We start from the raw sequence: 20,077 nt of genomic DNA, 5'->3' as shown, positions 1-20,077 counted from the left end.
CTTATTATGCCTTTTCTGCTGGAGCAATTTTCAAAACCCATACTGAAGGAGAAATTGGAACTGCCCTCATGTTATGATTTTTAGTGCACACACGGATGTACTCTCTCTACTTATGACTTCCCCTCTCATGTAGATGCACAACATTTACCTGATGAGCGACAATAACATATTTTGATTCTTCAGTTATACTGAAGGCTGAAAATGAAGACTGGTTTGGGAGCAGTAGCAAAGTAGTAAACTCATCCAAGCTGAAAGACAAATGACTGGATAGTATGGTAGATGAGAGTACAGGAGGGCCAGAGGGAGCAGAGGAACGCTTGACTGGGCAGAAAAAAAGGGTAATGAGATGAAGTGGGCAGCCGCATACTTCTATGCTTACCTCTGCTTCATGCTTTTAGAGAGCCTTACCTGTACGTGGCCTTGGACAGCCCGATGTAACCTGGTGTAGCACAAATGATTTCCGTGTGGAGCAGAGATCTGAACACGTTTGAATCCCTTAGAGGCAAACACTGGACACTCAAGCTTTGAAAACAGAGTAATAGCAAGTTGTTGTCTACGAGGCATAAGCAGTGAGGGGGTGCCTGCCCTCAGGAAGCCCCCAGGACCTTCACTGCTTCTTAATTCAGTTCTAACTGTGACTAGAACCTTTCATAAAGAAGAGGAGGAATAAGAAATATGCTTAAGAGAATTTTTGTGCACAACGATTTTACTGTACAGTCACGCTGTATTTTAATGTACTTTATTTCAAGTATTTTTAAGAGAAATAACAACAAAATGATATGGCAACCCCAAAAGGGCAAAACCTGACTAATGGGAAGAGGAGAATGTCCCTTTTTTTTTTCTGCCTGAGATAGTCTGGGGGCAGCAAGGAGTCTTGAATGAGGAGAAAGGAGTGGGGACAAGGGACTTAGGGAAGGGTGTCCAAGGAGAAAGGGAAGGGTGGTGACTTTTCTCCTTCTGTGCCCAGAACCACGTTCCCAGGTATCTGCGTGCAAAGTAAGGTGACTTCAGGTGCTGATAAACCATGTTAGTGGTAAAGACTGCAGTTAACTAGGCAACTACTTACTAGGAGCCAGGCATTACTCTTATCTGTGCCTCTTATTTAGTCCTTAGGCAAGCCCTACTGGGGAGGTGATATTATCCTTTTTCAGAGAGAATGACTTGCTCAGGGTCCAAGAGTTCTAGCAAAAGGCACAGTTAGTATTCAAGTTCTGTTCTCTTAGCATTCCCTCTGATTTTTTAGGGCCAGGGCTGTTGATATACCCTGACCGCCACCAGGGGTCACACTAGCCAATTTGGATCAATCAGTAAGCACAACTGGATCTAAATGTGATTAATTATATAACTATGGCCTGTCCAAGTTTAGGTCTATGAAAATTGCAACATGAAACTGAGGCATAATGGATTACCAGGAAAATAAAAATGTTTGAATATCCCTACCCCTTTTTTTTCTGGCTTAAACAGGAATAAAGGAAGATAAAACAGCATGAATCCAACCCAACAGGCAGCATGACTAGAAGCTTGTATCCTGTATACCTGGCAGTTGGCCAAAAAATGATCTGCTCAACTTTCCTAGTGATGACAGGAGGGTGATAACAGTGTTTAAAAACCTGCTGTATAGCACAGGGAGCTCAGCTCGGTGCTCTGTGATTACCTAGATGGGTGGGATTGGGGTGGGGAGGGAGGTCTAAGAGGGAGGGGACATAGGTATCCATACAGCTGATTCACTTCATTGTACAGCAGAAACTAACACAACATTGTAAAGCAATTATACTCCAATAAAAATGATAATCAAAAAAGAAATAAAAATAGAAATAAAAAGGTGAATATAGTGTAGGCATTAGGACAAAGCTGCTGACAGTTGTTGGTGCTGTTTTGTTCGCTATCAAAGTGTTTAAGTTTGGTTGTCTGTATTAACTTTTTATTGGTTACGATCCCCAGAATTCTTGCTTCTCAATGGACAAAGCTCAGGCTGGGATTCTTACAAAGGTTTCATAGGACAAAGTAGAGAAAGTTAGCATATCTCAAACAACGTTTGCATTCTACGAGACAATTACATTTGACTGAACCATCGACAATACATTCACACTCCGTAAACAAGTTTTTCTGCAAATGTTTATTTAGAAAGATTTTAAAGAAATGTCACTGTGTCTGTGGCAGTTTCTTTAGGTGAAAAAAGTGCTAACAGTTACTATGGAAACTAAGACGCAGGCAATGAGGAGCAAAATCAGACCTATACGACAATATTTTGAATGCTTCTCTTGTTCTTCTTCCTTTTTCAGTAAGGTATCAAAACCGGGTGTGTACATGTCTCCCAACCAAAACCGTAGGTCATTAGGACTTTCCTAAAAGAAAATTACACGAAGAATAGGATCAGTCAGTGTTACAGACTCAATGAGATTGCAGAACAAGACCGTATAGGTACTTTACGTCCATATTCACACTGTCCTAAGTGTCACTGCTCAAATAAGAGAGGCTAGGCTTCCTTGAATAGTAGGAACATGTAGCTACAGCCTCCTGGCTGACCAGGAATCCTCAGCGTCCACCTGTAGGTCTGCATGAGAATTCGTTAGGAAGTCTGCACGGCTTACTGAATAAATTGCTCACATTGCAGGGTCAGAAACACAAGAGCGTTTCTGTCATCTTTTCGCTAATTTCGTGTCTCTTACAACTCATAAATACTGTGTGTCAATCAGGTTAGTGAGTTGAAATAAAATTAAAATTCCTTGCCTTAGTGGAGCCTTGGGGGTTTGATTTTGTTGGCCTAATAGGGATAAAGATGTTTGCTGAGTTTTTCAGTAAATCCAGAAGCTGACTTCCATGGAACGAGGAGTAAGACCAAGAGTAAAGAGTCTTTTCCATGCTTCTCTATCTTCTGGTCTTCCTTGTAGCGGAATACAGCATGTTGGCATGCAGAAAGTCTGGCACTGTTTGACCTTCTGGAGAAAGGACCCAGTATATCCTTTCCCACATCACCTCCTAGGCCCCATGTCTCTGATTCTTTCTCTGGCCTTGTCTCCCTTTCAGCCCTGAGAAATTGTCTTCTACTCAATTTCATCTCCTATGTCCAATGAATCATCTGCAAAATCTACTGTCTATACATGTAAAACATATATATACACACACACACACATATATTTTTTCCCTCCTATTTTCTCCTGCTGTTTTTCAGTGCTAATGATTCAGTGTCTATAACTGGCATCTGGTAGACATACAACAAATTTATGGTGAATGCTGAATCTCTATTTTCATAAACCCACTTCAGGCCTTATTATTTCTCATTTGGAGTATTGCAGTGGCTTGTAGCTGGGCTGCCCACCCTCTCTCTGCCTCTCTAGGCTCAGTGGACTTAAAGTCAGCCAGTTTCCATGGCTGGACACAAGGGTAATGAACTAGCTTCAGACTGCTAAAAGAGGAAGGGGAGCTGGGTGGATTCTGGTGATGGCAATATAACTCTTCCATCACATTGCTACTAGGTTCAACTTCCCAGTCTTAGAAAAGCGAAAACATTAAAATAAAATTTGGATGACGTGTGCAAAAGGATAGCTGATTTAAAAATCCTTGCCTACGTCACTCGTATCCTTCATTTGTGTCTGTGTCCTAATCAGAGGCCTGCACTTTGCCTGCAAGTTTAATGCCTCATTCTTCAGTAAGAACTTCCATAATGGAGACTATCCTTTCTTACATTCTGCCTATAGCTTGCCTTTGTAACTAAATGTGGGCTTCTTTTCTCCTTTCTTATTCATAAAGTTAGTAATTTAGAAAAATGGGAGTGGCCAAAAGCACATGGAACTTTCATGGCCTGTAAAATAGTTGAAAAGGTTTCAGAAATTAGGTTGGGGGCTCTGTCTGCTAATTAGGAGATATGGGTAGGGACGGTGATGAAAGAAGTTGAAATGATGAGGTCAAGAAGAGATCCTAATAAAAACAAAAGCCATGACTTCCAGAAGCATCTCTCAAAATAGCATCATGAGGTCTGCATACAAGCCTCTGACCTGACGGGCCTCTGTTCTGAGGTGAGTGTACAGGTAGAGGATGGGTGGGGAGGGGGCCGGCCCTGGCTTTCTTAAAGCAATGCATCCAGCAATTCACATTCAGTCTTCCTAAGCGTGTCATGGTATTGTCCAACAAAATATTACCCCTCAGTGCCAATAATGTTCAGTTTCTTTAGGCTTACATTTGAACTTTTGTTTTTTTTTGAGTCTGTTTGTTAGCCTTCCCCCCCACCCCCCACCATTATTCTATTACTTAAACTGTAGCTCCAGCAAAACTGTACTACCTATTGTTCTGACAAACTCTCTCACCCTCTTGTATATGTGCCTTTTTTCTTGCCACTTCTGACAGAAGAGGGCCTCTCCACTCATACAAACAACCTATGTCTTCTGGAATTGTACACATTCTTCAAGTCCAGCATAAATTAACTTTTTCATAAAGGCTTCTTTTAATCCAGTGGGACTTTGTCCTCTTCTGAATCTGCACAGCACTTTCCACTGTTCTTCCTATCCTCTATCCACTATCCTCTTCCTCTGTCTTGTCATTTCCTCTGTCCTGTCTAGCGTTATTGTTACTTTGCTCAGTTAGATGAAATTTTGAGGGCAAGGAGAGTCATATTCATCTTCATAGTCCCTTTGTCATTCATGTAAACAACAAAGAAAAGAATAGAGGCTCTAGCATACAGTCAAGAAATGTTTGTGAAATAAATCAATACACTTTTTCCTAGTTGCAGAAGGTTGTTTCCTAGAGGTATTGATCTTTAGATTCCTGATAAAAAAACACAAGATTATTGTTGCTAGAGGGGAGCATCTGTTATGGAAACGTCTCTAGAAAAGAGGCTACATTAAGGAGGAGATACACTAAATCCACTAGGAGACTAAGAAACTCCAAAGACTTTGGACACTATTTCAAGGAGTGCACACTTGAGATTTTAAAAAGTGTAGGACTTTAGAGGGACATAATGCTGTCCCCTTTAGCAGGAAAAATCTGTAGGTGATTAAAGTATGGGGTTTAGAACAGACATACATTGTTAAAGGAAGTACTTGGAAAATGTCAGACCTTTCTGGCCCTAGGGTGGGCAGAGGTAAGCCAAGGCTGGGTAGGAATCCAGTCCACTCAGAAAACAGAGGGCCTCTCTCCCTGCTTTTCAGGTATTCCTAGACCCTCTATTTGATAGGTGACACCAAGGGGAAAAAAAGAAAAACCTGAATTGGGTTTAAGCTGGGTGAATGAGTTCATTGCATACTTTTCCTGTGTTGAAATGTTTTTGTTTTGTTTTGTTACTGAGACACAGGAAAATGTCCAAAATGTAAATTTGCAATCTTAAATCACTGAGTAGGCTTGAAATAAAATGATCTTTGATGAGAACCGCCTTGCACAGTGCCTAAGACAGAGCATTTAGTCAATATTTTTGAATAAATGTAGAATAAGGAATTCTTAAGTATTCATGAACATAGATGATCACAAAACTAGAGGAAACATACTTAATCTGGCAAATTAACTTTCAAAACCTGATACCTTCCAGGTAAACCCTTCTTCTGTGTCACACCATTTCTTTCTCTCTACACTGTAGAGATGCTGGTAATTGCTGAAATTGTAAAACACAAAACACATAAATAAACATAACTACTGACTAGGAGAGAGAAAGTGAAGCCAGAGGCCAAAATGACCTGAAATCTGGAAATTTTGTGCCTAGTGAAGAGTGCCTTTCACCTCAGTACCCATTTCTTTTAGGATTATTTAACTGATCTCCCTCAACAATTAAAGGAGTTGATTCTTTGCCTTGAGTACCTTCAGATGCCCAGAGAGGTTTGTGTGCAGGGAATGCTTGTCATACTCCTCAACAGTCCATGAAGGATTCTTTTTTCTTTCTTCCATACCATCCTCCAAACTCTCATCACCGTATAGTGGGTTATTCTTCAGAACTGATGACAGGGATGGTGGGGGGCTCTCTGTGCTCACAGCACTCTCCAAACTGGATCTCCTCATTCGTTGAGCAGTAATATTCTTCTTCTCTCTCTGTCAGGAGGCACAGTGACAAAGTTTGTCTTACCAATAGGTCACTGATGACAAGGAAGGCAACGTGAAATAACTGTACCTGAAAGCTTGCTGATTCTGCCTGGAAGCCCAACAGATTAGGACAATGAATGAAGGAAGAATTCTAGGATCCAGTTTGACCTAGGATCCTACCATTAATTGAGTTATTTATTTGCATGTGATCTTGTTGAGCTTCAGTAATCATTCATTAAAATGCTATTTTATAACAACAGAAAAAGGACAATGTTCTTTAATTCAAATAGTAGAATTCTAAACAAAGCCATTTTTTCCCCAGCTTATTTGCACTGAGATTTGACACTTTATTTCTTTCTACTTGTGCATTCCATGACTGATTAAAAAAATTTAACATTGCTGTATTAATCCAGCAAAATCAAGATTAAAAGGCATTTTATAGATATGCCTTGGCTTTCATGGGAACTCCCTTAGGACTCTTATTTCAGGCAGCTTGGAGAACTGGACTAACTTAGCATTGCACTCCTATATGTAGCTACAGAACAGCTGGCTTTTGGAAGGCTCTAATTCTGACTTCTAGATGTTTAAAAACTTTTTTTTATTAAAGCATGATATATATGTAGAAAAGTGCATATATTATAAAAGTGCATATATTATAAATTTTCACATACCAAATAAACCCAAGATACTACCAAGAAACAAACCATTACCAGCACACCTCATGCTGCCTTCCAGTTACTATCCCTCTCCCTCCCTAAGGATAACCAGTAGGATAACAGCATAGGTCAGTTTGTATTCATTTATATAAATGGAATCATACAAAGTGGTTTTTCTGTGTCTGGTATGACCTTCATATTTTTACTTTGCTTTTTTTTCTTATGACTACAAAACTATCACAAAGGTAGAAAAATTTCAGATTAAAATTTGTTCATTGGCCAAATAAAATTGAGAAGAAAAAAAAGTTTATAGTAACGTCTCATTTATGATGGGGCATCATGGGAGAGGAACTCCACATAAGTTAATTTTTGGAACACTTAGGTTTAACCCTTAAAAACTGGTGACACATTTCACTAATTTACAGGAAATTTTTCAATAACTGTGTTTCATATATTTCAGTCTTCTTAAACAGAGAAGTTTCAATAGCAATTAATATTTTTCTGAGTTATATTTATAATCATTAATACACTGATTCCCTCAGTATCTATTGGGGTATATAGGTCACATTAAATATGTGTTTATATAAGCTAAGTTGTGAACTAATATTATATATAGTTTCCTTCTGAAATGGCTGGCAAAAAATCACCTAGATAAAACCATTCACATTCTCTTTGGCCTTAGGTTTATCTAATTTTCTTAGTCCAGACATTTTTTACATACTTAGTGATCAACTTGGAGATCATCTCTGACTTTCAACTTGGAGATCATCTCTGACTTTATTAGGTCGTTGGTCTGCTCAAAATCAATTTATATTCCATAATATTGAAGTTTGTAATGAAATAATAAATCATCTTGACTTAGTGTTTATCTTTAAGATGGAAGACCTCATGAAAAATGTTTCTGAATTGAGAAAAAACAATTTGATACAAAATTTAGATAGTTTCAGTTTAGCATAATTCTGACTCAAGTTTTTTTCTTCAAGGCTAGATATCTTTGATTATCTTTGAAGAGAAATAATTCTTCTAACATTGAAAAATTGACTTTGTCAGTTTTCTTGCCTGCTGGACTATTCCTTGAGCTTCTTAAATAAGAAAGCTCTATAAATCAGAAAAATACAGTTTCGGGGGTTAAGAAAAAATAATACTTTCTATTACAATGTATAAAGATCTTGAAAAACTAATATACAAAAGACAGAAAAATAATCAGAGCTATTTTTAGAAGAACATTCAAGCCATTAATTCTAAACTATATTCTTGAATGTTTGATGTTCATCCTAGAACTTGGTGCCATTTGACAACTTCATGTCTGAAGGACATGTGAATGGAAAATTAATAGAATAACTTTATTAAGAATTTTATGGAAGAAATAGAAAATACTAATCATGGTTGAGGTTCTTTTGTATTTTGATATATTTTTTCAAAATCTCTTAAGAAAGGAAACAAAGCATGTATTTGAGTTTAACTTTTCACTCCACATTCTAGATGGACTACACTTAACAAAAGGAAACTCAACAGTAATTCCATTATTTTACTCATATAAGCTCTAAAGTAACTTCTTTTTAAAAATACTTAAAGTAACACTTCAAAGCTTACCTAGGCTCTTCTGTATTAACCATTACTTTGTCCATTTACCCTTTATACACTTTAATCATTATTTATGTCATTTATGTATAAGCTATCATTTAATGGAAAGAGTGATATAGAAGACTTTCAGACAAACACTGAGAATATACAATTAATAGGCCAAAACAGAAGGAATCTCTAAAAACTGTACTTCAGTAAGAAGAAACCTGATAATAGAATGAAAGATTAAGAGGCAGGAAGGAATGCTAGGCAAAACAAAGAAAAAAAAAAAAAAGAAAAAACTGACAAATATATACAGAAATCTAAGGAAGCACTGATTTTATGGTAAAATAGAAATAAGAATAACCACTAATTTGTGAGTTTTAAGATAAAAGAAAACTGAAACTGTACAGTTAAAAGTTTAACAGATATATTTAATTAGGAAATTTTAAGAAGTCATTTCAGTGAGAGTATTGAGATATTACTAAAAAATAGAGAAAGAATGTATAGCTTCTAAATTGGTAGATCAGAAGAAAAAGGATAAAGGAAAATTAATCTAAAAGGTAAGAAACCTGAAACAAAGAATATAGAGGAGAAAGTCTTAGGAAAATAGAAAAAAAATTGAAATAATCATGTTAAATGTAAATAGACTAAACCCTCTATTTAAATGACAGACTGTCATATCAGGTTTTTAAAATTAAATTTAATTATATAATATTTACAAGAGAAATACCTAAAATATAAGGACTCAGAAAAAATGAGAGTGAAAGTATAGAAAAAGATATAGCAGGCAAATATAAAGAAACAAGAGCTGGTATTTGACTGGTTAAATACTCAGCAATTTTGTTTTCCCTTCCTGAGTACAATGGATGACTGCCTTTATTAGGAGTTAATTTGAAGTTAAACTGGGGCCAGCTCTTCTGATGATGTGTGGACAAAAGTAACAGAGACCACTTCCAAGCTGAGCCCCTGAATTCTCCAACATGATTTTTGGCTCACTCTTCCTCACTTTCCATTTTTGTGTCACTGTAAGCAAGGATTCTGAGATGGCAGAGTTTTAAGATGAAAGAACTTCAAGCCCTAGGATACTGCTTGGAAAAGAGTTGCCCCCCAAACCCATCTGCCCTTCCTCAGACATGCACAAGAATGCTTTTCTTCTTTTTAGTTAGAGATACTTTGTCATTACAGTGTAGCCTAGCCTACATTCCTTAATACAGAAAGTGATATCTTGAAATTCTACAAATGTGGGCATTGGCTTAGCAGTCAAGAAGTGGAAAGGGATGAAAGGGATGTTGGAAGCCGGATTGATGGTTACTCACATAATACAGTGAAAAGTGTTTGGTATAAGTGTCATCTGTGGTCATTTGGAATCTAATCCCCTGTAGCTGTATGAGAGGTATTATAAATAATCAGAGCATTTATGTACAAGGAACACAGTGCTGGTGTAATACAAGAAAAAGATGACATTAGAGAAAGAACTGAATAGTTTGCAAGAAGAAAGAGTAGAGAAACTCTGGAAATTTGATGCCTTCTATTGTTAAAAATCTGACTGTTTATAGACCTCAAACACTAAGATCTAGAATCATTTAAAAAAATGGATTGAGAAAAAAAAAAAAAGCGGATTAAAATTTCTTAGCTGGGAGTTCCCTGGTGGCGCAGTGGTTAAGAGTCCGCCCATCAATGCAGGGGACAGGGGTTTGATCCCTGGTACAGGAAGATCCCACATGTCGCGGAGCAGCTAGGCCTGTGTGCCACAACTACTGAGTCTGCGCTCTAGAGCCTGTGAGCCACAACTACTGAAGCCTGCACTCCCTAGAGCCTGTGCTCCACAACGAGAGAAGCCACTGCAATGAGAAGCCCGTGCACCGCAACAAGGAGTAGCCCCCGCTCACAGCAACAGAGACCCAATGCAGGCATAAAAATAAATAAATAAATAAATAAATAAATAAATAAATAAATAAATAAATAAATAAATAAATAAATAAATAAATAAATAAATAGAAAAATCAAATGAAACATTAAAAAATAAAAACAAACTTCTTAGCTGAACGAAGTGACTCAGGTTAAAGGTCCTGTTAGGGTGTGGTTTCAAAACTATTATTCCTGACTGCCTCCAGGTGTTTGTCATTGAGTTAAAGGATGGAGAAATGGAGGTAGAAAAGCAAACCATTAAAGCCTACTTGAGGGACTCCCCTGGTGGTCTAGTGGTAAAGAACCCGCCTTCCAATGCAGGCGACGCAGGTTCGACCCCTGGTCTGGGAACTAAGATCCCACATTCTGCAAGGCAACTAAGCCCATGCGCCACAACTACTGAGTTTGCACATCTCAACTAGAGAGCCTGTGTTCCGCAAACTACAGAGCCCACGTGCCCTGGAGTCCACACCCCACAAGTAGAGAGAAGCCTGTGACGGGAGAGAGGCCCGAGAGCTGCAACGAAGACCCGACACAGCAGAGCGAAGCCCTCGCGACGCAGCCAAATAAAAGAAAAAAAGCCTATTTGAGAGCTATGCCTTAAGAGAACTTAAGGTGTGTTTATTGACCTATAGACCTGACCGCAACAAAATAGATATGATTACATTAATAAATAGCTCACACTAAGTTTTATAAGATATGTATCACCAAAGAAACCACAAGCCTAGAACTAAAAGCTTTTGATTGTTCAAAATTATAAAACAAAACAATAACCCTATGCCTCCAAATATCCATAAATAGGAGTAAATTTTGAAGCTTCTACAGCCTCAAGGGAGGGCCCACTCTGATATGGCAAAAGAGAATGATGAACAAGGGGCAGCTTCCTAGTGGGTAGGACTGGGGACCCTAGAGAACAATGCAGCAGAAAGTCTTCTGAAAAGCAGAATCATGGCCTAATCCACCTTCCCCACCTTCAAGGAAGGAGACCCACACACATTATTTTCAGTGGAATCTCAGAATTACTTTGGGTAGTGTCTGTCATCTTTCATTTTTCCCATTCAGAAAGGAAGAATTACTGTAGCGATCCCGTTCCTATTCCAACAAAGATTATAGGATGATATGGTTGGGACATCTGCTAAATGTAGTGACTGGCTCACTTTGGTGTTAGTACCTCTGGGGAAGGATGAATGCTGTGTGTAGGAAGATGAAATATATAAGTATATATATGTTTAACAAAATGATAGACTGTGGCAGAGTCTGGCTAGGTGCTCAGCAAACCCATTTCTTCTTCATGGGCATACAACAGCTAGTTTGGGACATAGACTTGACCCCTAAAATCCCTGATCCTTGGCTTAGTCTCTCTCTCTCTTTTCTAGCTACAAGCATCATAAAAATTCTGATATAATAGAGCCTCAAAAAGGAACAGTCTGGGTTCCACTTGGAAGCAAGCCACTAGGATAATTTTCCCACCCACAACAGATCTTGTATGAATGACAGATACATTTTATTGAGTCAAGTCACTAAGAATTTGGGCATTTTTGTTTCCATAACATAATTTAGCCTGACTAACTACTAAGAAAGTATATATATCAGACAAAATAAACTTTCAGGTAAAAGACTTTGTTAGGTGAAGAAAGTGTTGGTGGAAAATGAATAAATGTAGGCATAATCAGTAAAATATAATATTTCTAAACTTGTATGCCTCTAGTAAAATAATCTCAAATATATAAAGCAAAACTTGAGATAACTAGGAGAAATTTATACATATAATTTTTTACCAAGCAGATAAAACAATTATTAAATATAAAGAGGGTTTGAACAATGAAACCAACACATTTGATCAAAGACATTGATGTCATTATTCAATGACTAAAAATATTCATTTTAAAAATACATTGAATATTTACAAAAATTGGTAATGTCCTGGACTCTAAAAGAAATTTCAAACATTCAATATTATATAGATCATGCTCTTTGATCACAGACAACTTATTAGAAATTTAGACATTAATATCAAAAAGATAATGTAAATTACCACATTTTGTAGAAATTAAAACACATTTCAAATAAATGATGGGAATTTAAAAACTTAGGCAGAATGAAAATGAAAACTGGAGCTGAAACAGCTTTTGAGGGAGTATTATAAGCATATATGCTCACATTATAAAAGCAGAATGAGAAAATTAATGAAGTAATAAACATCTAATTCAAAGCCTTAAAAGGAAACAGCAGAGTAAATCTAAGAAAATAGTCAACATGAAATAATAAGGACAGAAGGAGAAATCAATAAATATTATGAAGAAAAATAACCCAAATATACAATGGAGAGAATCAGCCATATTGAAAGCTATTTCTTTGAAAAGGCTAAACCGATTAAAAATATCTCTGGTAATACTTCTCCAGGAAAAAAAAAAAAAAGATACAAACTCACAATGTTAGAAATGTAAAAGGAACATGAGAAGTTACATAGCACAGATTAAGAACTGTAATAGGAGTATAATCTGAGTAACTTTAAGAATTTACATGCAATTGGGTGATTTCCCACATAATATAACTTACAAAATTTAATTAAGGAAAAAATAGGAAATGTTAATAAACCAGTGATCATTTGACTAACTGAATCAATAGTTTAAAATCGACCCCAAACATACACAGGTTTAGGAATACCAGGCTGAATGAGTATTGTAATCAGCACTCAGACATTCTTGAAACAGATCATTTCTATCTTATTTCTATCTCATTTCTATCTTGTTGAACTCTTCTAGAATATAGAAAAACAAGGAATACTCCCCAACTCATGTTATGAAGTTGGTATAAACTCCAGACAAGGGAAGTAGGTAAAAGAAAAGGTAATTTTTTATAGGCCAATTTCTATTATAAACATAAATGAAAAAATCATTAATAAAATATTGCTAAACAGAATCCTACAATATGTATATTTTATATACTAGGACAGGAAAGATTTATACCAGAAAAGGATGTTTTACCAGGAGGATGGTTTCATATTCAAAGATTAATGTGACTCACCAATTATCAGGAAAGAAACAACACAGAAGTTTGCAGTACCTTGTGAAAAATATTTGGAAAATATTTAAACATATTTAGAGTAAATTTCCTAGCAAGATGGAAAGAGTAGGGAACTTTCTTAAACTAAGAGAATCTGCCCAAAACTTCCAGGGCACTGTTTACTTAATGGTTCAAATATTAGAAGCATTTATCTTGGTTTCAGAATTAACACAAGGATGACAGTAATCACAAACATTCATACGTTATTGCAAAGTTCTGAGCAATACACTAAAAATTAAATAAATAAATCAAAGGAATAAGGGTTGTAAATAATGAGACAAAACAGTAGATGACATGATTATCTACAGGGATACTTACCATCAAAGTAAAATAGATTTTAATACAATTTCTGGATTCAAAATCAATATACAATAATCAATAGCATATGTAATACTTTATTATAAAACATGATTTAAAAGGTCCTATTCTTAAGAGCAGTAATTACTATCAGTATTTAGATATAAACATTACAACTATATGCAAAACTTCTATGTGGAGAATTATAAGACATAATTGAAGGCTATACGAAGAGCATGATAAATGGAAGTATATACCATGTTCATGAACTGGGAGAATCAAGATCATAAAGACTTCCATTTCCCCAGTTTGGTCTACACATACAATGTAATTCCTATCATAATCATAATGCAAACAAGGCATTTTGTTATATTGCACATGTGAGCCCACAGACAACTTTTCTTGGAAAGCAGCTCCCCACTGACCACAATAATTCTGTTTTCCAAATTGCTAGAATGGTTACTTTTATGAAACACAAATTTGATCATGTGATCCTCTTGCTTAAAATTTTTCATCAACCCCTCCAAATTTTCAGGATAAAATTAAAAAATCTAGACAACACCCTCTGAAGCCTTCCTGGTCTGACCCAGGCCTCTCTTTAACCCCCTCCTGCCTTCCTCTCCAAGTAACCAGGGCTCTGGAGTCCCACATGTGTTCCTGTGACACACACAGTGTTTTTAATACAGTTTCAGTGCCAGGGACGTTTGGGTCTCATCTGGAAGCAGTGTGGTGGGACAAAGTGGGTAATGCTTCTGGCAGCATACCATCCAAGGGTGAATTTCTGACCCCAATGGAGATTTTGTGAACTGTGTAAATTTAGCATAACTTGATAAATCATGTCCTGATAATTGCCTGAGCAGCTCAGTGATGCTCCTCAATCTACTTCCTAGACAATAAATTAAGTACCTCAAAAGTCCTATAACATTTGCCCAAATATAAGCTTAAAAACGGGAGCCTATTGCACATAGGAGGCTGTTTTTTTTGAAATAGGAAATGGAATACTGGAAATAGAGACAGTCCAGGAGAACGCATGACACGTGTTCAGAGACAGATTGTGAAATACAGTTATGATATACCAAAAAAAAAAAAAAAAACCTGAGATAGAAAGAAGAGATATTAGAATTTAAGGGGAAAAGAGTTATAAGACTGAAAAAAAAGTGAGGAAAGGTGATTAGGAAATACACCCAGTAAATGACATTGTCTAGAAACCAAGGGAAGAGCAACCTCCTTACCCTTGGTCTTTTGTTCCAGTTCACAGGTTTAGTACAGAAATCCCCTGGGTTCTCAAACAGATGTGATGGAAGCCAGGAAAAGATATAAGAAATAGATTAACCTGAAAAGATTCTGAAGTCTAACTGCTAATCAGAAAAAAAAAAAAAAAATCCCACCACAATATCTGAAAAAACATGTTTTATCATTTATACCAAAAAAAAGGAATCAGCTTTTTCCTTTTATTACCTCGTTTTATAAAGGGATTGGCAGAAAAATTTGGGATACAATTCCAAATGCCTTCATCAGATACATGCCCCAAATTATTTTAACAACCAGAAACATTAGGTTTTGGCAAAAGTTTGTTCATTGCACTGAAAAGAAATTTATTAGGAAGCTCCTTTATTTCTCTAGTTGAAAGAATTTAAGAAGTATAAATCTAGTGGAATCAAGAAATATTTGCTTGTACTCTCTCCCTGCAAATACAGGTGACCTGTGTATCCACATAGAGGGAATGAACAGTGTTTGGAGATACTGGCATGCCTGAGGACATCTGTGCTTACTTTTCTATACATACGGTATTGCTTCCGTTTGTGTAAAATGGCTTAGAGAATTGCCTCTGAAGGTGGAATGTGAATTTTAAAAAAGCTTAAAAGATAAATTATGGATATAAATACAGTACTCTGTTTTGTTTTTTGGTTTTTTTGGCCATGCAACACAGCATGCAGGATCTTAGTTCCCTGACCAGGGATCAAACCTGTGGTGCCTGCTGTGAAGTGCGGAGTCTTAACTACAGGACTGCCAGGCAAGTCCCTAGGAGATCTTTGTTTTAACTGTTGAGTTACTACCAACGTTGAAGGCAATGTTTGTAGACTAAGTCCTTTGACATTCCATGAGGTAGTCTGAATTCTAAACACCATGCACATGGAGGGTATGAGACCAAAGGGTAAGCTGACACAAACCTGAAGCTTGTGCGGATTTCATGGGAGTATAAAATCTAACTGCTTGAGTTAGCCACATAGCTTGACAAATGTATTGACTACATCCTCTAACACCTACACGCACACATACCCCCCTGCATCCACCATATACATCAAAAAATGCAAGTGGTATTATCGGCTATTTTCCAAATTCTAATGATAGGGTAATTTTAACACATTTTGGAATATTGGCAAGTGACGATGATGATGATGATGATGATACAAATTTCTTATACTCTTATAAGAAATCCTGTCAATTGTTTTTACCTTATTTTATTTGCTCTCAGTTTTCAGGAAATATGTAAAATGAGCATTACCCTAATTTTGCAAATGGAAATACTAAGGCATGGACTGAATAGGGCCATAATTTATGTTTCTCAAATTGGTTTATTGTGGATTTGAGACAAGAAACCAAGTTTCAAATCTCTTTATTCAACATTCTCCCAATTGGCATAATGTCTCCCTAGCAGAGTGAGACATTAAGCCAACAGAGCAAGGGTTTTAAATTAAGAACTATTTAACAGCTGCCTACCACCTTCTGCATCCCTAACACCTAAATTCACCTGGTATATTCAGTGCCTTATTCCAGGTATCACCACAGCTACTTAAAATATTTTTTTAAATTAATTAATTAATTAATTAATTAATTTATATTTTTTTGGCTGTGTTGGGTCTTCGTTTCTGTGTGAGGGCTTTCTCTAGTTGCGGCGAGCTGGGGCCACTCTTCATGGTGGTGCATCGGCCTCTCACTATCGTGGCCTCTCTTGTCGCAGAGCACAGGCTCCAGAAGCGCAGGCTCAGTAGTTGTGGCTCATGAGCCCAGTTGCTCCGCGGCATGTGGGATCTTCCCAGACCAGGGCTCAAACCCGTGTCCCCTGCATTGGCAGGCAGATTCTCAACCACTGTGCCACCAGGGAAGCCTCCTTAAAACTTTTATATGTTCACTTCTTTTAGATTTAGTTTTTTGCCAATGAATATATCACTCCTGGATTTTAAGATCCAGTCAAGGAGAGAAGAATTACTTATTGACATATTGCAATCTAATGTAGTGAATATAATTGTTTTTACTCATAATCTGTGACACACCTACTCAACTAACTAAATTTGTAATTGATTTACTCCTTCTCTCCAAGCGTTATTTCAGTAGTATATTGAACTGAAATTTTATTCAGTCATTTAACATTTTATTTTAGGGTAAAAGTATAACTTAATAAAGTTTATCTATAGTTTATAATTACCGATAACATATTCAAAGACATATGAAGCAGACTTTTACCTTCTTGGTTTGCCCTGAATAACTATATCAACACATCAGGGCCTGTTGAAAGAGATGCCCTTTAAAAATGTGCATTTCATTCAGGTTTAGGAACAACATTCAACAGAGCTTTAAACTGTGAAGTTCCACATGAAGGAAATAGGTCAGCTCCAGTCCTAAACAAAAGATGTTAGATCGATGTGTTCCAACCTCAAAGGAATTTATTGGATATGTTTTCTTAGACTAAACTTCATAGCACAGGAGGGCCAAGGTTCTCTGAATTGAGTTTTGAATCATTTTATTCCATGATATAAACAATAAGACAAAGGAGAAATTTCATCACATTTAACTTAAACAAAACACAAAAAAAGCAATCACCAAAAAGGTGTGTATGGATGGGTTTTGAGGATTACAAAAGGGAAGGATGTAAAATTTTTGAAAAGTTAGTTTTCATAATAGGCTGCCTTACAGTGGAAATAAATTAAAATCCTCATAGATGGAGGAAACACTTACATAATCATCCAAGTGTACTTGATTTTGAATGATCTCATGATAAAGGTCCCGAGGAGCCCACAAACACACCACAAAGGAGTCACTTTACACCAGGACTCATGAGTAGCAACTGTTTCTTAAAAGAAAACAAATTTCTGTTTAGGGAATTTGAGCCACTCCAAAGGATTTAATGATTTGCAGGGGTTTGCAGGTCAGTCACATCTGTTCTGAAATGACATGCTTCTTCCTGTTTCTAAATTGACTAACCCTTAACCCCATTAGCCCTCACATCTTAAACAAAGATTATTCCTGTTTCATGAGCTGTGCAACAGTCAAGTTTATTTATGTTTATTTCAGCACATGGAACTCATCACAGTTTTATTCTTCCCCTTTGGTTAGCAAAAAGAAGGAAGATGCAAAAGAAGAAAGCAAGAAATGAAGTCTGGGTTTGAAGGTTGATTGTTAAGTCTTGCCCACATGGACACCTGTGGAAAAAAAAGAACCTCTAAAATAATAACCAGCACCTTTCCCAGGTGGAGAGTTCTCTCTGTTTTCTTTCTTTCCATCATTAGGTTGCCATTGTTCCACTGTTTGAATCTCTTTTGCATGAGATCAAAGGGAGTCTGTCTAAATGAGGCAGAAGCAAGATTCAGTTCTCTCAGAGGCCATGCATGAGCCCACACAATGTAAGCTTCTGATGCTTTATGCTTAGACTACCCAAAAGACAGAGGTAGGGTTCCCCCCAGAGCCTTATTTGCAAACGTAGTAATTGATTTGAAAAAATTTGAAGGGAAGGTATAAAATGAGGGCTAGGCAAAATCTAAAATGACAGACTGAGAAGCTAGTGCTTGGAGGAAAACGAATGGTTGGGAAAATTCACAGAATTTATAAAGTGATCAGAGAAAGTCTCCTTACGTTAAGGAAGAGAGAAAGACCTTTTCTATGGCAAGTGTGAGCAGCTACTTTGTACTCTGTTCCCTATAGCTTTCTTTTTGCACAAATGATGAAATGGCCAATAATGAGAAAGAAGCAAGACCCTGCCCGCGTATTTATGTGCTCCCACATCTTACCTGTGAGTAGATGAGGTTTTGCCAGTGCTGTGCAGCAGGATAATTCCCTCCCGGAAACTTCACCAGACTGGCCTGAAGAAGGGCTGAGTTCCTCATTAAAGACCTCACGTCAAGCTGCAGGAATTTGTCAGGATGGTTGTTATTTGGCAAAACAGAGAGATCCATGTCTCCCTTCATCTACGGTGGAAAACAAAGGCAAGCAAGGCTGCTGCTGTCAGAGCTGTCCATTATTAATGAGCCTGAGAATGCCTGACAGGCATCTGAAACCAGGTCTCTGGGCTGGCTCAGAAACTACTCTCGAAATGACACATCCACACACAGGAACAAGGTAGCACGCTGCCTTACCTTTCACCACACACACACGCACGCATGCACGCGTGTGCGCGTGCATTTAGAGTGCTTGAATGGAACAGTTGGGCCCACACGCATTAAATTGGATGGGATACCAAAATTAGGTATGTGTAGCACGTACTGTCTCTCCATACAGTTAGGAGTAACAGTTTAAGAGGAACTACTCTTTGGATAAGGCTGCCAGAATTTCAGGGTTACAGTCCACAGTTGGGAGCACATGAAACAATCACCTGTAGGGAGACATTACTTAATATTTCTCTCCGAACATTGCCGAGCGGACCCAGCTGACTTGGCTCTGCCTGCACAGCCTCACATGTGATACGTGGGATCTTGTTTCTTCTCATGTTTTGACTCCCAGAGTCTCAGGCTCATGTGAAATCTAACCATGTTTAGGTTGTCAGCTTCAGCTCGAGTAGGGAAATGGCAAGAATTTGATAGTTTGCTACAGTAATTTAGTGTCCCAAACTACTGCTTTGACCCATTCTCTATCTGAGGTCTCTTTGACTCTGTTCCTAGCTGTATAAACTCCTGTGATGGGTCTTGGTGTTTACAAAGTACATTTGGAACCAAAGGAGAACATGGCTGCTGGGTTTGGATGACGTGCTGTCCTAAGTGAACCCACCTGCTACTCAGGGAGCCGAGGTGGGAGTTAGGCTGTGGACCGCATCTTAAGCCAGGAAGTGATGATGACTTTAAGGGAGATAAGCTCTCTCATTACAAGCCACTCTGCCTTGGGCAAACCACACTTCTCACCGGGAAAGTATGGATTTTCATCTAGAGAAAGAGGGAACATTGCCACTCTTGAGAAGGCATAGGACAGACACATCAGCAGTTTTTAAAAGACATAGGTTGTTATGTTTGTGCCTCTGTAAACCCATCTGATTCAGCAGGAAGGATTTTCTTCCAGAGGAAATGAGGTCACGTGTGGAATGTATCAGCACCAGATTTCAGAAGAGTGCCCTATAGCTTATTAGACTCAGCAGCTAGGATGTTCTTGAATCAAGCAAGACACTAGAGAGTACTTACCTTCTTTATAACAAAAAGCATGAGGCTGTTAAAAAATCATCTTCCCTACTGATAGTTGCAAACTGGATTAAACAACCAATGTTTTCTGTAAGAACTTTCAGACCCAAACTCTATCACTGTCTTACAATATGTGAAATAAGTTTGAGTGGTTTTTATCAATACACTTACTGGAGAAAGAGGTACTTCATAATGACGGTT

General features: G+C 37.5%; 1 protein-coding gene across 1 annotated transcript; it reads right to left on the bottom strand.

Moving 5' to 3' along the window:
* Positions 1-2,165: 2,165 nt before the first annotated feature.
* On the bottom strand, positions 2,166-18,751 carry MINAR2 (membrane integral NOTCH2 associated receptor 2; the record flags this gene model as incomplete). The annotated part of the gene is made up of 3 exons (XM_079917208.1): positions 18,503-18,751; positions 5,785-6,012; positions 2,166-2,345 (listed from the first exon to the last, which is right to left on the bottom strand). The coding sequence occupies exons 1-3, from the start codon at positions 18,677-18,679 to the stop codon at positions 2,166-2,168; spliced, it is 585 nt and encodes a 194-aa protein (XP_079773334.1). The 5' UTR covers positions 18,680-18,751.
* Between the last annotated feature and the right edge of the window lie 1,326 nt (positions 18,752-20,077).

This window comes from Stenella coeruleoalba, assembly GCF_951394435.1.
Source record: "Stenella coeruleoalba genome assembly, chromosome: 3".
NCBI classification, from domain to species: Eukaryota; Metazoa; Chordata; class Mammalia; order Artiodactyla; family Delphinidae; genus Stenella; species Stenella coeruleoalba.
The sequence above is the reverse complement of the archived record's forward strand: the minus strand, read 5'-3'. Positions and strand labels throughout refer to the sequence as shown.